General features: G+C 37.1%; 1 protein-coding gene across 1 annotated transcript in view; it reads right to left on the reverse strand.

The window, feature by feature from the left end:
• Positions 1–18,221, reverse strand: part of ALK (ALK receptor tyrosine kinase) — a gene marked incomplete at both ends in the record, with an annotated part of 680,504 nt that overhangs the window by 101,139 nt on the left and 561,144 nt on the right. Inside the window, one exon of the mRNA XM_081312714.1 lies at positions 14,229–14,398. Within this exon, the coding sequence (XP_081168840.1) occupies positions 14,229–14,398 (170 nt within the window). The remainder of the gene's footprint in view (positions 1–14,228; positions 14,399–18,221) is intronic.

Here is an 18,221-nt window from a genome sequence, read left to right on the forward strand (position 1 = left end):
TAAAACACACTCCTGGAATCTAGCAAATCAATTGTTTTAATAAAATAAAAGCAGTTTAGATACAAGTGAAAGTATCTAATTCTGATACACATAAGACTTCTCTATGAAACCATCTTCAAATGAGCGATAGCCACAAGGGCAAGAACAAGTGTCCAGTCTCTGGATTTACTCACTGATTCTGCCCACTTGGGCTCATCTGTGGTCCAATGTGTTATGCTGCCTCTTTTTCTTTAGATGGGTGTTTGGCAGTTTGGTAGGTGAAGGAAAGATTTTTGCTACATCTATAAAAAGGAGTCTTGGACTTACACTTGGTACCTATTTTCATATAAATATGATTTTCAGTAGTGCTAATCAGAAATGCTCAGAAATATTTATTTCCGATGAATTTTATACATTTGTCACAGTGGAAGATTGACAGAAATTCCAGAACTGTAGGTCAGGCTGGGAGGTTGAAAAAACATCTTGGGAAAAAATGTTTTTAAACTATTTTTTTCTTAAAATGCCTGAAACTGGTAGACACAAGGAAGTATCCTTGCTCTTAACTTTTAGCTATATAATAATAAATAATAATTTTATTTATATACCGCCCTTCTCCCGAAGGACTCAGGGCGGTGAACAGGGCAAATATATAAAAATACAAAAATACAAAAGTTAAAAAGAATTAAATACAATGCCCAAACTAAAACAGTAAATACATATATTAAAAAACAATAAAATCCCAAACCCATCCCCCCATCAGGCCAGGCCGGCTTGTTCGAATAAGTGCGTCTTCAGATCGCGTCGGAAGGAGCGAAGGTCGGGCACCATCCGGAGCTCGACCGGCAACCGATTCCATAAATCCGGGGCGCCCACAGAGAAGGACCTCCCCCTGGGGGCCACCAGACGACATTCTCTGACCGGTGGCACCCTGAGGAGGCCCTCTCTGTGGGAACGCACAGGGTGGAGGGAAGTTGATGCCGGCAGCAGGTGATCCTTGAGGTATGCTTATTTAATAATATTTTACACTGGTATATTTTATGCTGGACTGGTAGGAATATTTAGATATGAATGTGAATACATGTATATGTACACACACATACGTACATTCTTATGCAAACATGTGTTAAACCATGTGCACATACATGTCCATGCGTATATAGATATAAACATTGGGATGAAAAAGATTCCCTGATGAAAATAGATATTAAAGAGTTATCTTTAATAATGAATATTTCAGAAACAGACAATACTTGAAAATATCTACTTCTCCCTTTACAAAATGCCTTCTGCTTTAATCCTCATTTCCTCTGAAATACTCCCTATAGAGTTCAGATCTTCATACTCATAGCTGCATTGCAATTTCCTGATAAGGTTACCTTTTATTCTATTCCACTTATGAGTTCACTTGAATTTTAATAGTTAAATTAACAACCTGGATTTCCATTACATGAATTTTCTATTGATCTGATTAAGTCAAATAAATTAAGAGTACATTATTGACTTTATAATTTAATCATATTAATACAACATAAAGCCCCATTGGTGAGAATAATGGTTTAGATAAGGATAGCTTCTTGTGCCAATCAGAGATAGCTGCTTTCTAACTGATATGGTTTTTTTATTTTCATAAATATAGAAAAACTAAAAAGGGAAAAGGGAAAAGTGTGTGTACTGGGAGTTGTACTGGGAGTTTCCCGATACTCCCATGTTACACCTTTGCTCCGCGAGCTGCATTGGCTGCCGGTTGCCCTCCGGGTGAAATTCAAGGTGTTGGTAATGACTTACAAAGCCCTACATGGCATGGGTCCGGATTACCTATGGCAACACCTGCGGCCGGCATCAACTTCCCTCCGTCCAGTGTGCTCCCACAGAGAGGGCCTCCTCAGGGTGCCTCCGATCAAAGAATGCTGATTGGTGGCCCCCAGAGGGAGGGCGTTCTCTGTGGGCGCGCCAGACCTGTGGAACCGCTTGCCGGTTGAGCTCCGGATGGCCCCCGACCTTCGCTCCTTCCGGCGTGATCTAAAAATGTATTTATTTGAGCAATCTGACCTGGTCTGATCTGATGGGTTAGGGTTGGGGTTTTAAATATGTTCTTAATTATTGTTTTAAATTTTAAATTTGGGCATTATATTTAATTGTATTTTAACTTTTATATTCTGTTTTTTATATTTATTGCCCTGTACACCGCCCTGAGTCCTTCGGGAGAAGGGCGGTATAAAAATATAATTAAATAATAAATAAATAAAATAAATAAATAAATAAATAAATAATCCCATTCTAATAAGGGCCAGAGCACATTTTATATTAGTAAGAGTGAAATGTATATAAAACTAAAACTCCATACCATCAACAAGTTGTCTGTCTGTCTGTCTGTCTGTCTGTCTGTCTGTCTGTCTGTCTGTCTATCTATCTATCTATCTATCTATCTATCTATCTATCTATCTATCTATCATAGCTGTCCATCTTAGAAGTGAAATTCTGTGCATCTCACAATTAAAACAATAGAAATAGTAAAAAATAAATTAGCATAATATATAGCTATCTTAAAACCAAAATTAAAAATCCAGTAAAACATAATCACAGTAAAACATATGACTATAAATCATACTCCCTATAATGTAGTCATTGCCAAGGCTCACCACTATTGCTGAACCCCCAGGCACAATGTCACAGCCAAGTCCTTGGGCCCTTCCTAAAGGCAGAAGGGTGGGTGCCAATATAAGCTATATTACAATAGCACCAGCCATCAAATGGAGAATTTTCATTCCTTTATTTGAAAATGCCAAGCAATCCATTAGGGAAGAAATATTAAACTGGCATTTCAGGTATGCTACTTTTAAATGCGGTGGAAATAAGTTGTTCTTTCTGATGGATTATTGCAAAGGAAACATTCTAAGGATTGGTTCAAGGAGCAAAAAGGATGCCATCAGTTTCTCAAAAATATTAAGCCCTCTCTGGAAGGGCATCTTAAAACCTGTAACCTCTACATTTGAGGCAAGGCTGCAGGGCCAACATAGGCATCCTCTTCCCTTTTTTCTTTTTTCTGCTCCACAGGGTGGAGGATGTCTCTCAAAACAGAAAGCCACTTTGAAACTTCTCCCATCCGATTTAGAACAAGAACCTACAACATCCATATTTATTTCATTTCTATTTAAAAATGCTATTCAAAAGCATGAAATAATTCTCAAAGGATTAAGCCATGATGAGACTAACTATGGTTAAGAAAAACCTGTAGAAGGCAATACAAATCATTCTCCTATGATTGCTCAGCAGGAGTCTAGGGAATAATAATAGCCAAGGAAACAACTCACACAGGACAACATTGTTATGAGCTCTATTAAATTACTAACTTTCTGCATATTAAATGAACCTTAAGTGCATTTATCAAAATACATTCAACTTTTCAGGTGAAGGGTTAATTTAGGATAGAAATTTATGTGTTGAAAAATAATAAAATCGCAGTGCCAATAAATGTCATACAGATGAATGATGGCAAACAGAAAGACTGTTACATCTATAATTTCAACTCTAGTCAATAACAAAACCAAATTTTAACTTTATAACTTTTGTTTAGAATAGTCCTTCACTTCAGTGACAATACTGAGTAGATTTGGCTTTTTACTGCTGGATATATTGAATGCAGTTTGAATGGGTTTTGGATTGTATTTCAAGAAAAACTTGCAAATAAGACCCAACAAATATTCTTAATTTTGTGTTAAATCTTTTTCAATTGTATTCACTCACTTGTCTATTTCAGGAGGGGAAAAAAGTGGAAGCAAGTGCAGCCTAAGAAGTAGAAGGCTTCTCCGACATTTCTTGATCAGATTTACTCTTTAATTTCTTTATATGAACTAGGCTGGATGAAATGGGTCATTCTTCCCTCCCTTTGAGCAACTACATTATATTTCTCATTTGTGTTCTCACACGAATGTATAATATGGGGAAAAGTACCACAGAAATAGTTCCCAGTTCTTTGCTAGCTGATTTAATTTGCCATTTTGTTATGCTTTTCCTATAATGCTGCCATTATGAGTTTATACTGCATTTCTATTTGTTTCATACTGCATTTTTGCTATTCAGTTTCAATTTTCATAGCATCATTTATACTTCCCATCCTACTAAACTTACAATGAAGGAAGGGTTAAAACTTTAACTAAAGTTTTACTGAATAAATACATGTTAATGTGTATATTAATCTCTAGAATCACAGAGGGTTGCATAGTGCATTTCAGGAAGCACTTAAATGAATAACATTTTAGAATCACTATTTGTACCTTGTGCTAATCATATGCCTTCCTGTAGCTTTGGTCTAACTGGAACCCTTCCCTCCAAGGAGAGAATTGCACTGGTGGCTCTTGTATTTAGCTCTTTCACCACCTTTTCTTTAATAACTCTTTGTGCCATAATGCTTTAGATAGTTGAGCAATTTAATATTGGTTTGCAGGCACTTCAGACAGGACCATGCAGCTTTTCTGAATCCAGGAATTGCTCCATAATCATTACAATCATAATTCCATTAAAGGTGAGAATGGCTGTCTAAAGAGAGCCATAAAAGCCTCATATACACTTAAAGACAATCAAAAGTGAAACAGAGACCTAATAGAGATAAATAGAGAGCATACACATTTCTTCCATTTTTTTTAAACAATGTTTCCTCAAATAACAAGACCTGTCCACATCTTCATTCAGATTCTGACACAGATTGAACAAAAAAACAACACCCAAAAACAAAAACCCTGTGTAAACTCAAGCTCCAGTCAGTTTGGATTTTCTCATCCCAAATGACACACTTACATCTTCCAGTTCACTAACTGGGGAGAAGTTGCGTATTTCATGATAGGATAAAAATGTTATTTCAGAGAAAGGGTCAAACTATCGGAATCAAAATAGGATGAGATTCAAACCCCTTTCTTCTGGCAAATTAAAAGAATCCCATTTTGACAGATATAATTCAGTTGAGCCTAATTTTATTTCAAATAAACTCCTCCCCCCCACCTCTTGTAGCTCTTACTACTCTCATTCTGATTTGGCTTGTGACTTCAACTAGTAGTCAGATGTGATTGGTTGCATACAAATGTGTCTGCTCAGGTTGCCAGCATGATTTTAAGTGACTTGGATTTTCTCAGGGGAGCTGCAAGTGCTGTTGAAGCCACTCAGCTGTGAAAAAGGTAGCATTTAATTTTTCAAAAACAGTGTTAAGAAAAAAATAAGAAAGGGATGGCAAGAAAATATTCTTCCTTGATCTGTAATCAATAGAAAAATGGTGCAATTCTACTAATTCTACACTAGTCAGGAGCTGCCTGCCAGGTATCCAGCTATAAAGAGTATAGTATTTTTGTTAGTGGCATAAAATGCTTTAATATCTTTATTGTGCTTTCACTCAGCACAGCCTTAAGAAGTAAGCTTATTCTGTTAATCCTATTTCACAGATGAGGAACGGAACATGACTAATTTAAGAAAGTGTCTTGCCTTATCTGTTGAAAAATTCACCTTTCATTTTGAAAATATAAGCATGTTCCCGCTCTTATTATTGAGGTGATAGGTTTATCATTCATGAACAATCCCCTAGTTCAGGGGTGTCAAACTCAATTTCATTGAGGGCTGCTTCAGCATTGCGGTTGCCCTCAGGGGGCCGGGTGGGTATGGCCAGGGTGGGCGTGGCCTACTGGGTGGGCGTGGCTAGAGTGCGTATGGCCTACTGGGTGGGCATGGCCAGCTCTACATTGTTCGCATCAAGGGTGCCTATGGGGGCCCGGGCAGGAGTGGGACAGATCTGAGGGTCTCTGGCAGAAGGAGGGTCTCTGGGCCAGGGCCAAGGCAGTAGGGGCCGTTCCCTCACTGTTTCCAGGATGGCTTCGCGGGCCACATGAAACCACTTCGCGGGCCGGATCCTGCCCCCGGGCCTTGTGTTTGACATGTCTGCCCTAGTTGAAATCTCAGAAGCCAGGACACCCAGAGAGCAACATCTCTGTTTTAAAACCATATTACAGTATAAGCTACTTTGTACAGATTCACTTTTAGTCAGCATTCCTTTCTTTAGTTTCTCTGCATCTAGAGATCAAGTCACATTTCTTTTCCAGCAAAGCCTGGATCTTGTGAAACCAAACACTTTAAGCCTCAATATCACTGAACTGTAATTAGTAATTTATCTTAGAAATTCTTGTGACAAGAATTGCAGAGACAAGCCACACGGGAATATTCTGGTTCAAAACCAGTTCTCAGTTTTGTAGACTTTCTTCAGTTCTTTCCATTGCAAATTACTCCATTTGAATTCCACTTGCCTTACAGGCAATGAGTAGTGATATGCCCAGGCTCTTGCTAGTTTCATGCTACGCTGGATTATTAATAGAAATCATTAAACAATGACTTTTATTTCTCCTCACTTCTGAGTAAAATGTGGGGCCAGATGAAAAGCAGCTGCTCTTCTGTTGCTCACAAAGAGCAAAAAACAAGTTAACGTTAGCAACCTGTCTGAATTCCAACTGAATTCAGATTAATTCCAACTGAAATGTTGGGACTGATGTGGCCAATAAGCCCATTAAAAGAAAACAAGCCTTTCAATTTTGTACAGATACTATTTCTACCTTTGATTTAAAAAGAAGGATGCTGATACTGCACTGTGTAGTCAGCTGATTTTGCTCCATGGGAATCCAACTACAGCTATTCAACATACCTGCAAGCACTAAGCTGGAAACATTTTTAGTAGAGTCCTAAAATAATAAAATGAACTGGGGAAGATTCGTTTCAGTAGTTCATTGGTCAATCAGTAGAATGTTTCTTTTTAGTGCCATTACCTTGTAATTCTAAAAGAGTGATGGCTATGCTCTTTTGACTATGAGCCCTTATTTAATTTTTTATAAATAGAAGACCATTTGTCCAATCTGTCTGAAAACTACCTTATATACATTTTTTCCCAAGGATAGTGGACTGTCTCAAAATGAGATGCCACTGAAATGAAAAACCTCAGCATTTCAAACCAAGACTACAGTCACAAGTAAATCTTCACTGAAAGTAAAGGGAAACTGATGTCAGACCATATTAAAATGAAGCATTTTGCACTCCTTGAAAACTGTCCTCACAACATGCTGATCTTCATCTGATCGGAAGTATAATATTGAAAGGTACCTCTTCAAAGGCCTATGATATATGAAAGGCATGGTGTTAAATTTGAAGACAGTTTCAGTTCATGTTGGTCAAAGCAATAGAGAGAGGAATATGAGATGTGATCAGGAAGTTTTCCTACTTCCAAGGTTCAAAATATGAAATAACGTATTCAGATCCAGAAAGACAGATTCCAATTGCATGGTAGAAAGAAATTTTTTAACAATAAGAGCAATTTGATAATGGAACCAACTACCCTGAGATGCGTTCAGACAAAGGCCAGACAGCCACTTGTCTAGATGTTTTTAACTAGACTGAGGTGAAAGTTGGAGCCAATGGACCCTTGCAACTCTAGAATGTTCCATTCTAGTTTAGTTTTAAAGGCCACTATCCTCCAATTTTTTTCCTGTCCAGCTATCATCTTCAGTTTTTAGATTTTGTTTACTTTTAAGACATTTGGTTTGTTCAAATTTTTTTACCCTCAAAATGGCAAACAGGAATAGAATAGTGGTGCAGCAGTAAAAATGCAATCCATCTTCAATCTCAGAATGTCATATTAACACAATTTAGACGTTTTGAAGATTTGCAGCTTCTGTTTAATGAACATGTGGCAACTATGCCCAAGAAGGCCTTTGCACAGCTTTATGCAGTGCACTAGTTGTGCTTTTTCCTTGACTGGGACACACCAGATAGTCACTCCTGCCCTAGTTATCTCATGGCTTGACTATTGCAATATGCCATACATTGAAATACAGATACCCTTGAAGACCACTCAGAATCTTTAACTGGTCTAGAATGCAATGGACCAGTAATTGGTGTACCTTGGTGTATTGATGGGACACTTCTGCAAGCTATACAGTTGCAGTTTATTTCTGGGTCCAGTCAAGAAGCTGATTATGATTTATAAAGCCCACCATGGCAAAGGGTCTGGTTGTTTGCCTATCTCCAGTCAATTCACGCTGATAAGGCTGGCATGTTACTTCAATCAAATGCATCAGAACCAGGAATTGTGCCTTCTCCCTCACAACATCTACCTCTGAAAAGAGGTGGCCCAGAGATCCAGATGACTCACACTCTGTTGACATTTTAAAGACCATAAAGTTTGATCTTCTTCCCAGGCCTTGGACTTGGGTGGGTGGAGCCCTCTTTGCTGGAGGTTAGATGTTGATGAAAGTTTTGAATTGTTCCCTAGGTCTGCCGTCTTATTCCTTTTCTCAGGTTCTAGGTGTGTGTGTGTGTGTGTGTGTGTGTGTGTGTGTGTGTGTGTGTGATTTGTTGATCTTTATTTTTTAATGGAGAGTTGAATGGCATCAGATAGAGAGATGATAGACATATAAGCTATTAAGATCTAGTATTTTTATCCTGGTTACCTAGAAATGTGAATTATCAGCTAATGTAAACTTGACATAGTCACAAAGTATATAGTGGGCCAGCTAACTAATTTAAATGTTATTATTTTTGCAATCATGTCAATTTAAACTGGAGGAAGAAGTACAGAGAACTTGGCTGCACTGAGTGTGCAGCAGATAGGATTGGACTTCATTGAAAGAGAGGTACCACAACAAATTAGATATTCCTTGATTGAAAAAGAAATCATTTCCAGAGGTTTGAAAGAAAATAACAGTTTTGGGAAAATAAATTGCTGTGGGAGTTAATTATTTGTAAAGAAAATTATTTGGGGCAAGGCACAGGAAAGGGAAATTATGTATGGAAAAATATTTTCAGCTCAGGGGAATTGCACTATAGGATTATTGCTGTTCTGTACAGCAAAATAGAAATTTAGTATACGATCAGGAATCAGATGCCCATTAGTCCAACATTCTTGTTTCATCTGTGAATTGGTATTTATATATCAATTTTCTTATTGTATTATACTGCCTGCCAACATGAACTGAAACTTCACTGAGCAGAGGTTGCCAGAGCATGTTTTCTTTCCCTTTCTTTCTTTCTTTCTTTCTTTCTTTCTTTCTTTATTTATTTATTTATTTATTTATTTATTTATTTATTTATTTATTTAATCGCTTTTAACTTTTGTATCCTGTTTTTGTATTTATTGCCCTGTACACCGCCCTAAGTCCTTCGGGAGAAGGGCAGTATAAAAATATAATAAATAATAATAATAAAACAAGTGAGGAACTACTACAGGAGAAAAGATTAAGAAACCTTCCACCATGCATCTGTTTCCTACTTCAGACTCCAGAGATTCTTTATACTTGTCTTCATCACTAACTTGCATATTTGGTATCACTATCTTACTTCATGACCTATGTCTACTTCAGCTTCAATTCATCAACAAAAAAGAAAGAAAAAATAACAGAGTAAAGAAATATATATATAAAGAAATGGTTCTCCCTTTCATCAATAAATTTAAACAATTTTAGTAATTTATCACCTTCCCTTAAAATTCAAGAATTAATCTCTTCTTCCTATTTCCCATCTCTGATTTATAAATAAATTCTTAAATCTTTGTCATTTCAACCCTAATGTCAGCAAAGTTCACAGTAGTTAACAGAAATAACAACATATGTATTTTAACCTTGATCAGGTAAACAACTTAATATTACTTCCTTTTATTTCTTGATATTTAATCTTTAAATAATGTCCAAGAACTTGATTTCTTTTCACTTTTTCTTTGTCCTCTCTCACAAAATTCTTCAAAACTTCAATATACCTCTTTTGTAAATCCAATATAGGGAAATTATCCAGGCCACTCACTTAGTTATTTGTATATCCCTTTTAATTATTAAGACATTAGCCAATTTCTTTTCTATATCCAGTGTAACATTTTTTCCATGTCATTCTTATTGTAGGTAATTTTTAAATCCACTTTTAATTCAATCTCAATCTTGTCATATAAAATTAGTTCCTCTTCCATAACATCTTTTAAACACTATCTATAGAGGCAGTTACTCTTTAAATTAACTTCTGAGTCTATTATTTAAAAATATCCTTCTATATGGCCAATGTTAAAATATTTTGCAACCCCCTGGATAATTTTATCTTGCTCTCTTGAAGTGATTTTGATAAAATAATCTCAGGAAGATCTACATTCCCTCCAAATCTCCATTTCAAGACTATGAATCAGACAGTGGACTAGTGGAGATCCAAAACTTTAGAAATGATTTTGTAACTTTGTCTAGAATTATAACAAACAATGAACTCAAGTCTCCAGAAAATTATTTTGAGGAGGCATAAGATCTTTCTTATATTATTATGGTGAAAATTGTGATAAGGGACCCAATATTTATGATATACATATAATACAGGGCTGGCCAAAATCAGCCTCTATTGATGAATGGAATATTCTACAACTACCCTTAGTTTAACTGAACTAACTGACTGTATATAGAATAGACTACATATTAGACTAAATTCTAATAGCTGTTTGCGACAAATATATGCAAAACTTGAGGAAATCCAAGAAGACGTGAATTCTTTTCCACAAAACTAGTATCTAGATGAGAGATCCAGGCTACAGGTTAGAAGGGGATTTTTTAAAAAAAAAATTTCAGAAATAAAGCAAAAGTATTGGCAAATCATTGCAAGAAAATGGCATGGCTATTCTCTGAAATCACCCCTAGTTGTGTTTGATTTGGAAAAAGAATTATAGTATTTTATGGGTGTAAGATCCATATTGATAATTTTATAATCTGTTTCCAAGTCATGAGAGTCCATGAGAATAGAGGCTGTTAAAAAATGTCTAAATAATTATAAATAAATGTATGCATCTATGCAGGCAGGGCTTTTTTTCTCATAGAATGTTCAGAACGGAGTTCCGGCACCTTTTTTGGATGGAACCTTGTAGGGTAGGCAAGGCGGGTTGTATAACATGTGTGAGTTCCGGCACCTTTTTCTTTTACAAAAAAAACACTGTATGCAGGTGTAGTTAAGTGGAGGAGGAAAGGGAAAAAACCCAATAGTTGTACTGTAAGACTTCTTGATTTTATTTTTGCATGCATCTTAATATCGTGTTTATACCATTTCTGATAAAATGGTTCTGTGAATTGCTTCCCAAATTCCAGAATTCCTTCAAAGAGCTTGTTTTGAATGCTGAAGATTGTTTTAGAGCGCTCCATAGACCATATAAAGTTTCTAAGAAAAAGATAAATATGAAACAGCATCTATATGATAATATGACAAAGATGAATACATTTGCATTTGACCATGCAAATAGTTAGAAGGAAAGCAGCACAGAATCTGAGAGTCAGAATGGAGCCTCACAAATGAAGTATATGAGAATGGATAGGGTTTAGGGGGGAAATTGTTACCTTGGCAACAAATAAATGATGCTAGACAAATGAATTAAAAAAAAACTACTGAAAAATGGAAGATAACTAAAAGAAATGAAGCCAGTACATCTTACTATGGAGGGCAAAGACAACAAAGAACAGCAAACGGAGGCAATGCTGATAGTTTTATATCGTACATTAATTTCATATCCGCAATAGAATGCTTTTTGCATTAACCCACACTATGCTATGCTATTTCAAGAGTCAGGAAGATGAAATACATTTTTGGTATAGCATCTCCACCAAGGTACCCTTAAAATTATATGCATTGTTTTTAACATGAATGAAAGTGTCAAGGCTGAGACACAAACAATAAATATATTATTTGCAGCAAAGGCTTAAGCACTCAGAACTTTCCCATATTTTTAGGTTAGCATTGGGAAAGACAACTAGGAATATAGAGTTGTTCCTGAGACAGATAAATCCTTCTGTGATTTCTAAAACCCTTTTCTTTTATGGAGAAATTGGTGAATATTATTTACTTATTTTTATTTATGAGATTTCTATTGTCATATTCTGCACATATTATGTGAAGACCTGCTCTCTTGAGAAGCCTATAATGCTGAGAAAGGTGAAAGAAAAGAGAAAAAGAGCAGCAAGGTGAATGGACATTAGTACATCACTGGAGACCTGAAAGGGCAGAATGTGGAGATGTAATCCTAGGGAAGGTCTATCTATTTTGTCTCTACGAGTTTAAACCAAGTTGATAGCACATAATCAGATTGTTCAATTAGCTCATTAGTTGTCATAATATTCTTTTCTCTGATTTTTCCTCATAACAACCTTGTGGTGCACAGAAAGTGGCTGGCACAGTGTAATTCAATAAACTTCAGTGGCTGAAAGTAGACTTACTCCACTGCTGTATCTTAACTACATCGATTACTATCATCAGTGAGAGATGGAAGGAGAAAGATGCCTGATTTGTTGGAAGAATCTTATGTTTGAATTATCTGTCAAATCTTATCGGAAGTTCATACATGAGTAAGACAGAAAATATGAAGGAAAGGGAAAGAGAAATGCAAATTTGGGAGAAAAAGCATGGAGCATAAAAAGACCAATATAGCCATGAATCTACTGAAAGTGAAATCTCATGGGGTACAGAGCCAGTAAATCTGTATTAGACTTCATGACAGGCAAGGCAATACATCTTGATTCTCAGATATTTCATCTAGTATTCAGGAATTTGCTGCAAGAGAAGTTCACAGATGCAAGACAACTAGGTATGTTATTTTAATGCAGACAAAATAGAAGCTATGCAATATGCATCTCCTACAAATCACAGAAAAACACATATTCATTCTTCTATATTGTCTGTCTGTCTGTCTGTCTGTCTGTCTGTCTGTCTGTCTGTCTGTCTATCTATCTATCTATCTATCTATCTATCTATCTATCTATCTATCTATCTATCTATCTATCTATCTATCTATCTATCTATCTATCTATCTATCCCTCCCATCCCTCCCTCCCTCCCTCCCTTCCTCATCCATCATCTATCATCTATTTTAGTTTACATTCTTGGTCTTCCGTGGAAATCATATACAGTGACAGTTTTTTTTTAGTTAGTATGAGAACTATTAGTCCCCATCTCTTCAGCTTGAGTCCTTACAAAATGGTTTGAAAGATATAGTATTTCTTCCCAGCCATTTCTTCTCAGCTCTTAAATTTATAATTTACAAATAAAACAGACATTAAAGCCTTAGATTCCCACATTTTCTCATTGAAAGAGTAATGCTTTCAATGCAATGAAGCTGTTCCTGGAATACTTAACCACTCAAAAAATAAGGAACAAGAGCAGTGTTGAACATTTCAGCCAAGCTTGCCCTCTCCTCAGACACTTGGGGAGGAGAGATGAAAATGTCCCTAAGATGAGAGAGGAGAAGAACACCAGATTTTTTAAAAAGTAGATTGGGGTTTGATTTTCATTTAGTCATGGTGTTTGTGGAAGACTTTTGTATCCTGAACAAGGTAGAGAATTAGCTGTTTTGGATTCCCAAGGATTAATATTAAATGTTCTGTAAAAGGTTCTTATCGTACAGGCCTAGCAACATTTATTCTGAAGTATGCTTAGATCTGCTTATTATTTTAAAGCAGCAATATTTTCTGAGTAACAATTAAAAGCTTGCGTCTTTATTTTATAAAACAGGATGTATCTGTGTAGATTTGAGCATTGACACCCTGGTGATTGTGTGACATGTGCCTTGGGGGCTCTCTAGTGCCATATTTAGTGGAGACCCCAATGGCTAAAGCTTTTAAGTCTCTTGTATTCATTCTGTGATCAAAATAATATCTACTTCATTTCTGCTACAGTATGTCTATGATTTCAATCCATTTAAAAACCTGTGCAAGGCAGAAGAAAAAGTATCTTTTGTAAGATACTCCAGAGGTGCATCGTATGCTAGAAAGATACTAAGACTATCTCCTGAAGTGACTGCCTATATTAAGTCTGGGGTCAAGGAAGCAGTTTTGAACTGAATCATCATGAAACCAGTCACTGCCTCAAAAAAGAAACTCCCTGCATTCATTATCAGCACGCAGCAAGAACAAATAAAGAATGAGCTATGGGCAAACATGACTGACGTGAGGGAGGAAAAGGAATTGTTCTAAGAACAATGGCAGTAGAGAAAAAGTTATATTTTCTGTCTATGATTGTGTTGATCCCATTAAATATTGGACAACCAAGCCCAAGTAGATGAAATTTGCTTTATTAAAAAACCACACAGATTTCAAATAATAATAAAAAAGCTTAAATCTGAATTTAAACGAGAAAAGCTTCACTGGTCGTCATTGTTTATCAGCAGTTTCAGTCAGTCAAGAATTCATTCAGTCAAATGACATACGAAGAAGCATGATATATCCTACCTGTCAAAAACGTCAGGGAGAGGTCTGATCATCTTTTGCCATATTCCCAATCCTTTCTGGTCATTCAACTGCCAGAGCTTTCTGCTCTGCTCTTTTCCAGTCTTGTTCTCAACAAGGACAAAGGAGACATCTCCAAGCAATTTGCCTTGGAGGAGCCATGATATCTGAAGCTAAGAGAGAAAAAATGTATGCAAAATCAATGAAAACAGCGTGCTAAGAAACAGCAACCATCTGCATTACAGCAATAGCACTTAGACATATATGCCACTTCATAGTGCTTTACAGCCCTCTCTAAGACGTTTACAGAGTCAGCATATCGCCCCACAAAATCTAGGTCCTCATTTTACCGACCTCAGAAGGATGGAAGGCTGAGTCAACCTTGAACCACTCAGAATCGAACTCCTGGAGTAAACAGTGAGTTAGCCTGCAGTACTGCATTCTAACTGCTGCACCACCATGGCTCGTTATGTCAAATTAATCGTGTTCACTTGAAGCATGTACTATGAAGAAATGCTGAAAATACTTCTCCAGTGGTTGCATGTGGCTTGCTCATTCTCCCCCCCCCCCGCCTGAGTAATTTAAAGTTGAATTTGTAAAAGAGTTTCACATTCTCTCTGGAATATAAATGCCACTTCCTTTTCTTATGTACCTTATTTTACACAACAGAGAAGCAGTAGATGGAATATCTATTTTGGTAATCATTTCAGAGATGGCTTATGCTGGTTCCAATACTTTCTCAGCCACTTAAAGCTCAAGTTCTAAAGCTTTAGCCTTGAGCTCCATTCTTATTCCTTCTGCATGCCATATTGCGGGAAATAAGCCTCAGCATCACACTTTGTAGCTTCTATGTAATCTGGCTGGTTTGGCAATCAAACCACTGCATTTCTTTCTAGAGAGTATAAGAGTTTACTTCTTTCACTCCAACTTATCTTAGAGCCCCTTTCTATATTTACTAAGAATATTTCAATAGCAAGCTTTATAGTGATTTCCAACATTACATTAATTTGCTTCTAAGAAAAAAAACCCCCACTACCAACAAAAAGTAAGAACAGAGTTCAACAGCACAATTCAAAGTAAAGCAGAAAAAGTGGAACAGAATGAATACTGAAAGAAAAGCATATTCACTTGTTTGTGGGAGTCAAAAAGAAGGGCTTGGCTGAATATTCACTGTGAAAGGAGTTTGCTAATGTCGAGGTTATTAGACAAAGTCTCATCAAAAGATCTGCTGGAAGGGGGCACGCTGAGACTTCCCAAAGAGGAGCCACTTACTAAAACTGAATGCTTTGACCTGGCTTGAGAAGTACCTGATTTTTAGTGCAGATGCTTCTAAGCAAGTGATGGACTAGAATAGTAAATCCACACATCCGGCAGTAACTGAATTTTCTGTACTGTCTTCAGAGATTACCTGCATAGACTGCATTGCAATAGACTAATTTAGAAGATAAACTGGCCGGTTTAGAAGTTTAGTTTAGAAGATAAACAGCGTTGACAAATGCTAAACTTAAACTGAACCATTAGCCAAGAATCTAGGGATAGGGCTGGGCTCAGGTGCATCCCTAAACATGGCTCCTTCTAGAGCAGGGGTGCCAAACTGAATTTCATTGAGGGCCACATCAGCATTGCGGTTGCCCTCAAGGGGCCGGGTGGGTATGGCCAGGGTGGGTGTGGCCTACTGGGTGGGCATGGCTAGAGTGCATATGGCGTACTGGGTGGGCATGGCCAGCTCTACATCGTTCGCATCAAGGGTGCCTATGGGGGCCTGGGCAGGAGTGGGACAGATCTGAGGGTCTCTGGCAGAAGGAGGGTCTCTGGGTCAGGGCCAAGGCAGTGGGGGCCATTCCCTCACTGCTTCCAGAATGGCTTCGCGGGCCACATAAAACCACTTCGTGGGCCGAATCCGGCCCCCGGGCCTTGTATTTGACATGTCTGTTCTAGAGGGATGGACTGGATCTTGAATAAGTACATCTCTAGCATTACAATTAGTTCTATTTGATCTTGACCAGGGGTTTGCAACCTTGACAACTTTAAGACTTGTGGACTTCAGCTCCCAGAATTCCTCAGCCAGCATAGCTGAGGAATTCTGGGAGCTGAAGTCCAAAGGTCTTAAAGTTGTCAAGGTTGCAGACCCCTGATCTAGTCTGATCTTAAAGCACATTTAATCTCCACCAGTCTTAGATAAGTATTAAAACTTCATACTTTGATATGGCAAAAGTGTAAAAAAATAATAAAAACCAATACAGTACTAGCTGTTATTTGCATAGCAATAACGCCTAACTTTGTATGGTATTTTCCATTCATTTCATAGAGACCTTAAGCGGGCAGGAGAGGTAATATGGAATTCTGAATGTTGCCATTCATAGAATGTGATTGTTTTTCTCCTTCATAGCATCTTTTTACTTTATAAATCATTCTGGCATTCCTAACCCAGCCGTTATGTTTGTGTCTGTAGTTGTAACCGTGCGAGATAAATCTCTTACATTAATATCATTTTCACGTAGTTCACCTCTAACTTTCTGTTATACATTTTAGTTTTTGGACAGGCTTTTTTTAGTTCTGGTACCAGATACAACATACAAGGCCTCTGTGAAACCTCTGTCATCGAACACAGGGCACTTACTACGCTGGAAGAATTCTCACCTCAGCTTACCATTTAAATATGCCTTTTTTCTAAAACATACATTAATATTCATATGATTTTTAAATAGCAAATCCCCCCTCTCTCTAGGCATGGTTTAACAACTACATGTTAAAATACACAGAGGTTTATTTTCTATAATGAATAATTTTGTATTCAGGCAGTGGCAGAGAGAAGTACAAAGAATGCAGAAGAAGGTATTGCCAGCAATTATATAGTTATCTCTTTTAATATGCTTAGAAAAATTGGTTTCATCTTTTCCCCTGAAGGTTATTATAATTTTTTCAATTATGCTCCAATGGTATTTGGATTTCTATTAATTAAAATACCATACACCAAAGTAGTCTAACTGATTTCACTTAGGTTTAGAGTAATCAAGTCCCCCTGTGATCCTTTTACTCTTATATATAAAATCCCTTCCTGATGCTGTTATTTGCCATTTAAAATTGGCTTCATCTCATTGTTGAGAATGAAATAAAACTTTAGCAGTTTTAGTAAATCTCAATAAAGATTAGATAATCTTCAAGATCCAACTCCACATGGCTAAGGTATTTGAATCTTGAAGATTATCTAATCATTTGCCTGGTCTGGATGACATTTCTCCAGTATAAAGTTTGCCTTTAGTTCCTTCTTTATTTTTCATGGTTTCACGTGCCACTACTCTTAATGAGAACGGGGATGTGGGATAAATTAGAATTTGCAATCCACGATATGTATTGACTGGAATTGCTAAGAGTTGTAACACAGCATTATCTAGAAGGCCACACACATGTCTCACCTCTGTATTAAAAGATAAGGTGTTTTTGCCTATTTCCATAGAAACATTCCATGATGTGCTTTTTCACTTTTTCTGGCATTATAGCTGAATTACTGAGCAGGTCACAGAGTTCCACTGTAGAAATGGATTACTTCCCTCACCAAGTGTGCTCATTAAAACATTAAACATTAGAAATGAAACATGGCAAGTCACATTAACATGCACAGCTTGAAGAAGGAGCCTGCTGATGAAATGACAAACCTCCGACCCCCCCATATATTCATTTAGCCAGTCTTAAGGCTCTTCTGCATGACCTGCTAATTGCAAGCAAGCAACACTTCAGTGGTCATTTGTAATGCCATCTTCAGCTCTCCTCTATCCTGTTGAGAAGGCAGCCTGCAATGATGCTCTCGTGCTCTGCTTTTAAAATAGTATTTTTGACCTGCGCCAGCATGAGTCCAGGTTTATGTTTTCTCTGCTGTTCTTTAATTCAGTCGAGGCAATGTCTGAACTCTTATTTGTTAATATGCAGAGTTACCAAAATACTCCCTCTCTTCTGATTATTGGTTTCTGCCCTCCACATCTATTCTCTAAAGGTCTA

Source organism: Vipera berus, assembly GCF_964194415.1.
Source record: "Vipera berus genome assembly, chromosome: 1".
Classification (NCBI taxonomy): Eukaryota; Metazoa; Chordata; class Lepidosauria; order Squamata; family Viperidae; genus Vipera; species Vipera berus.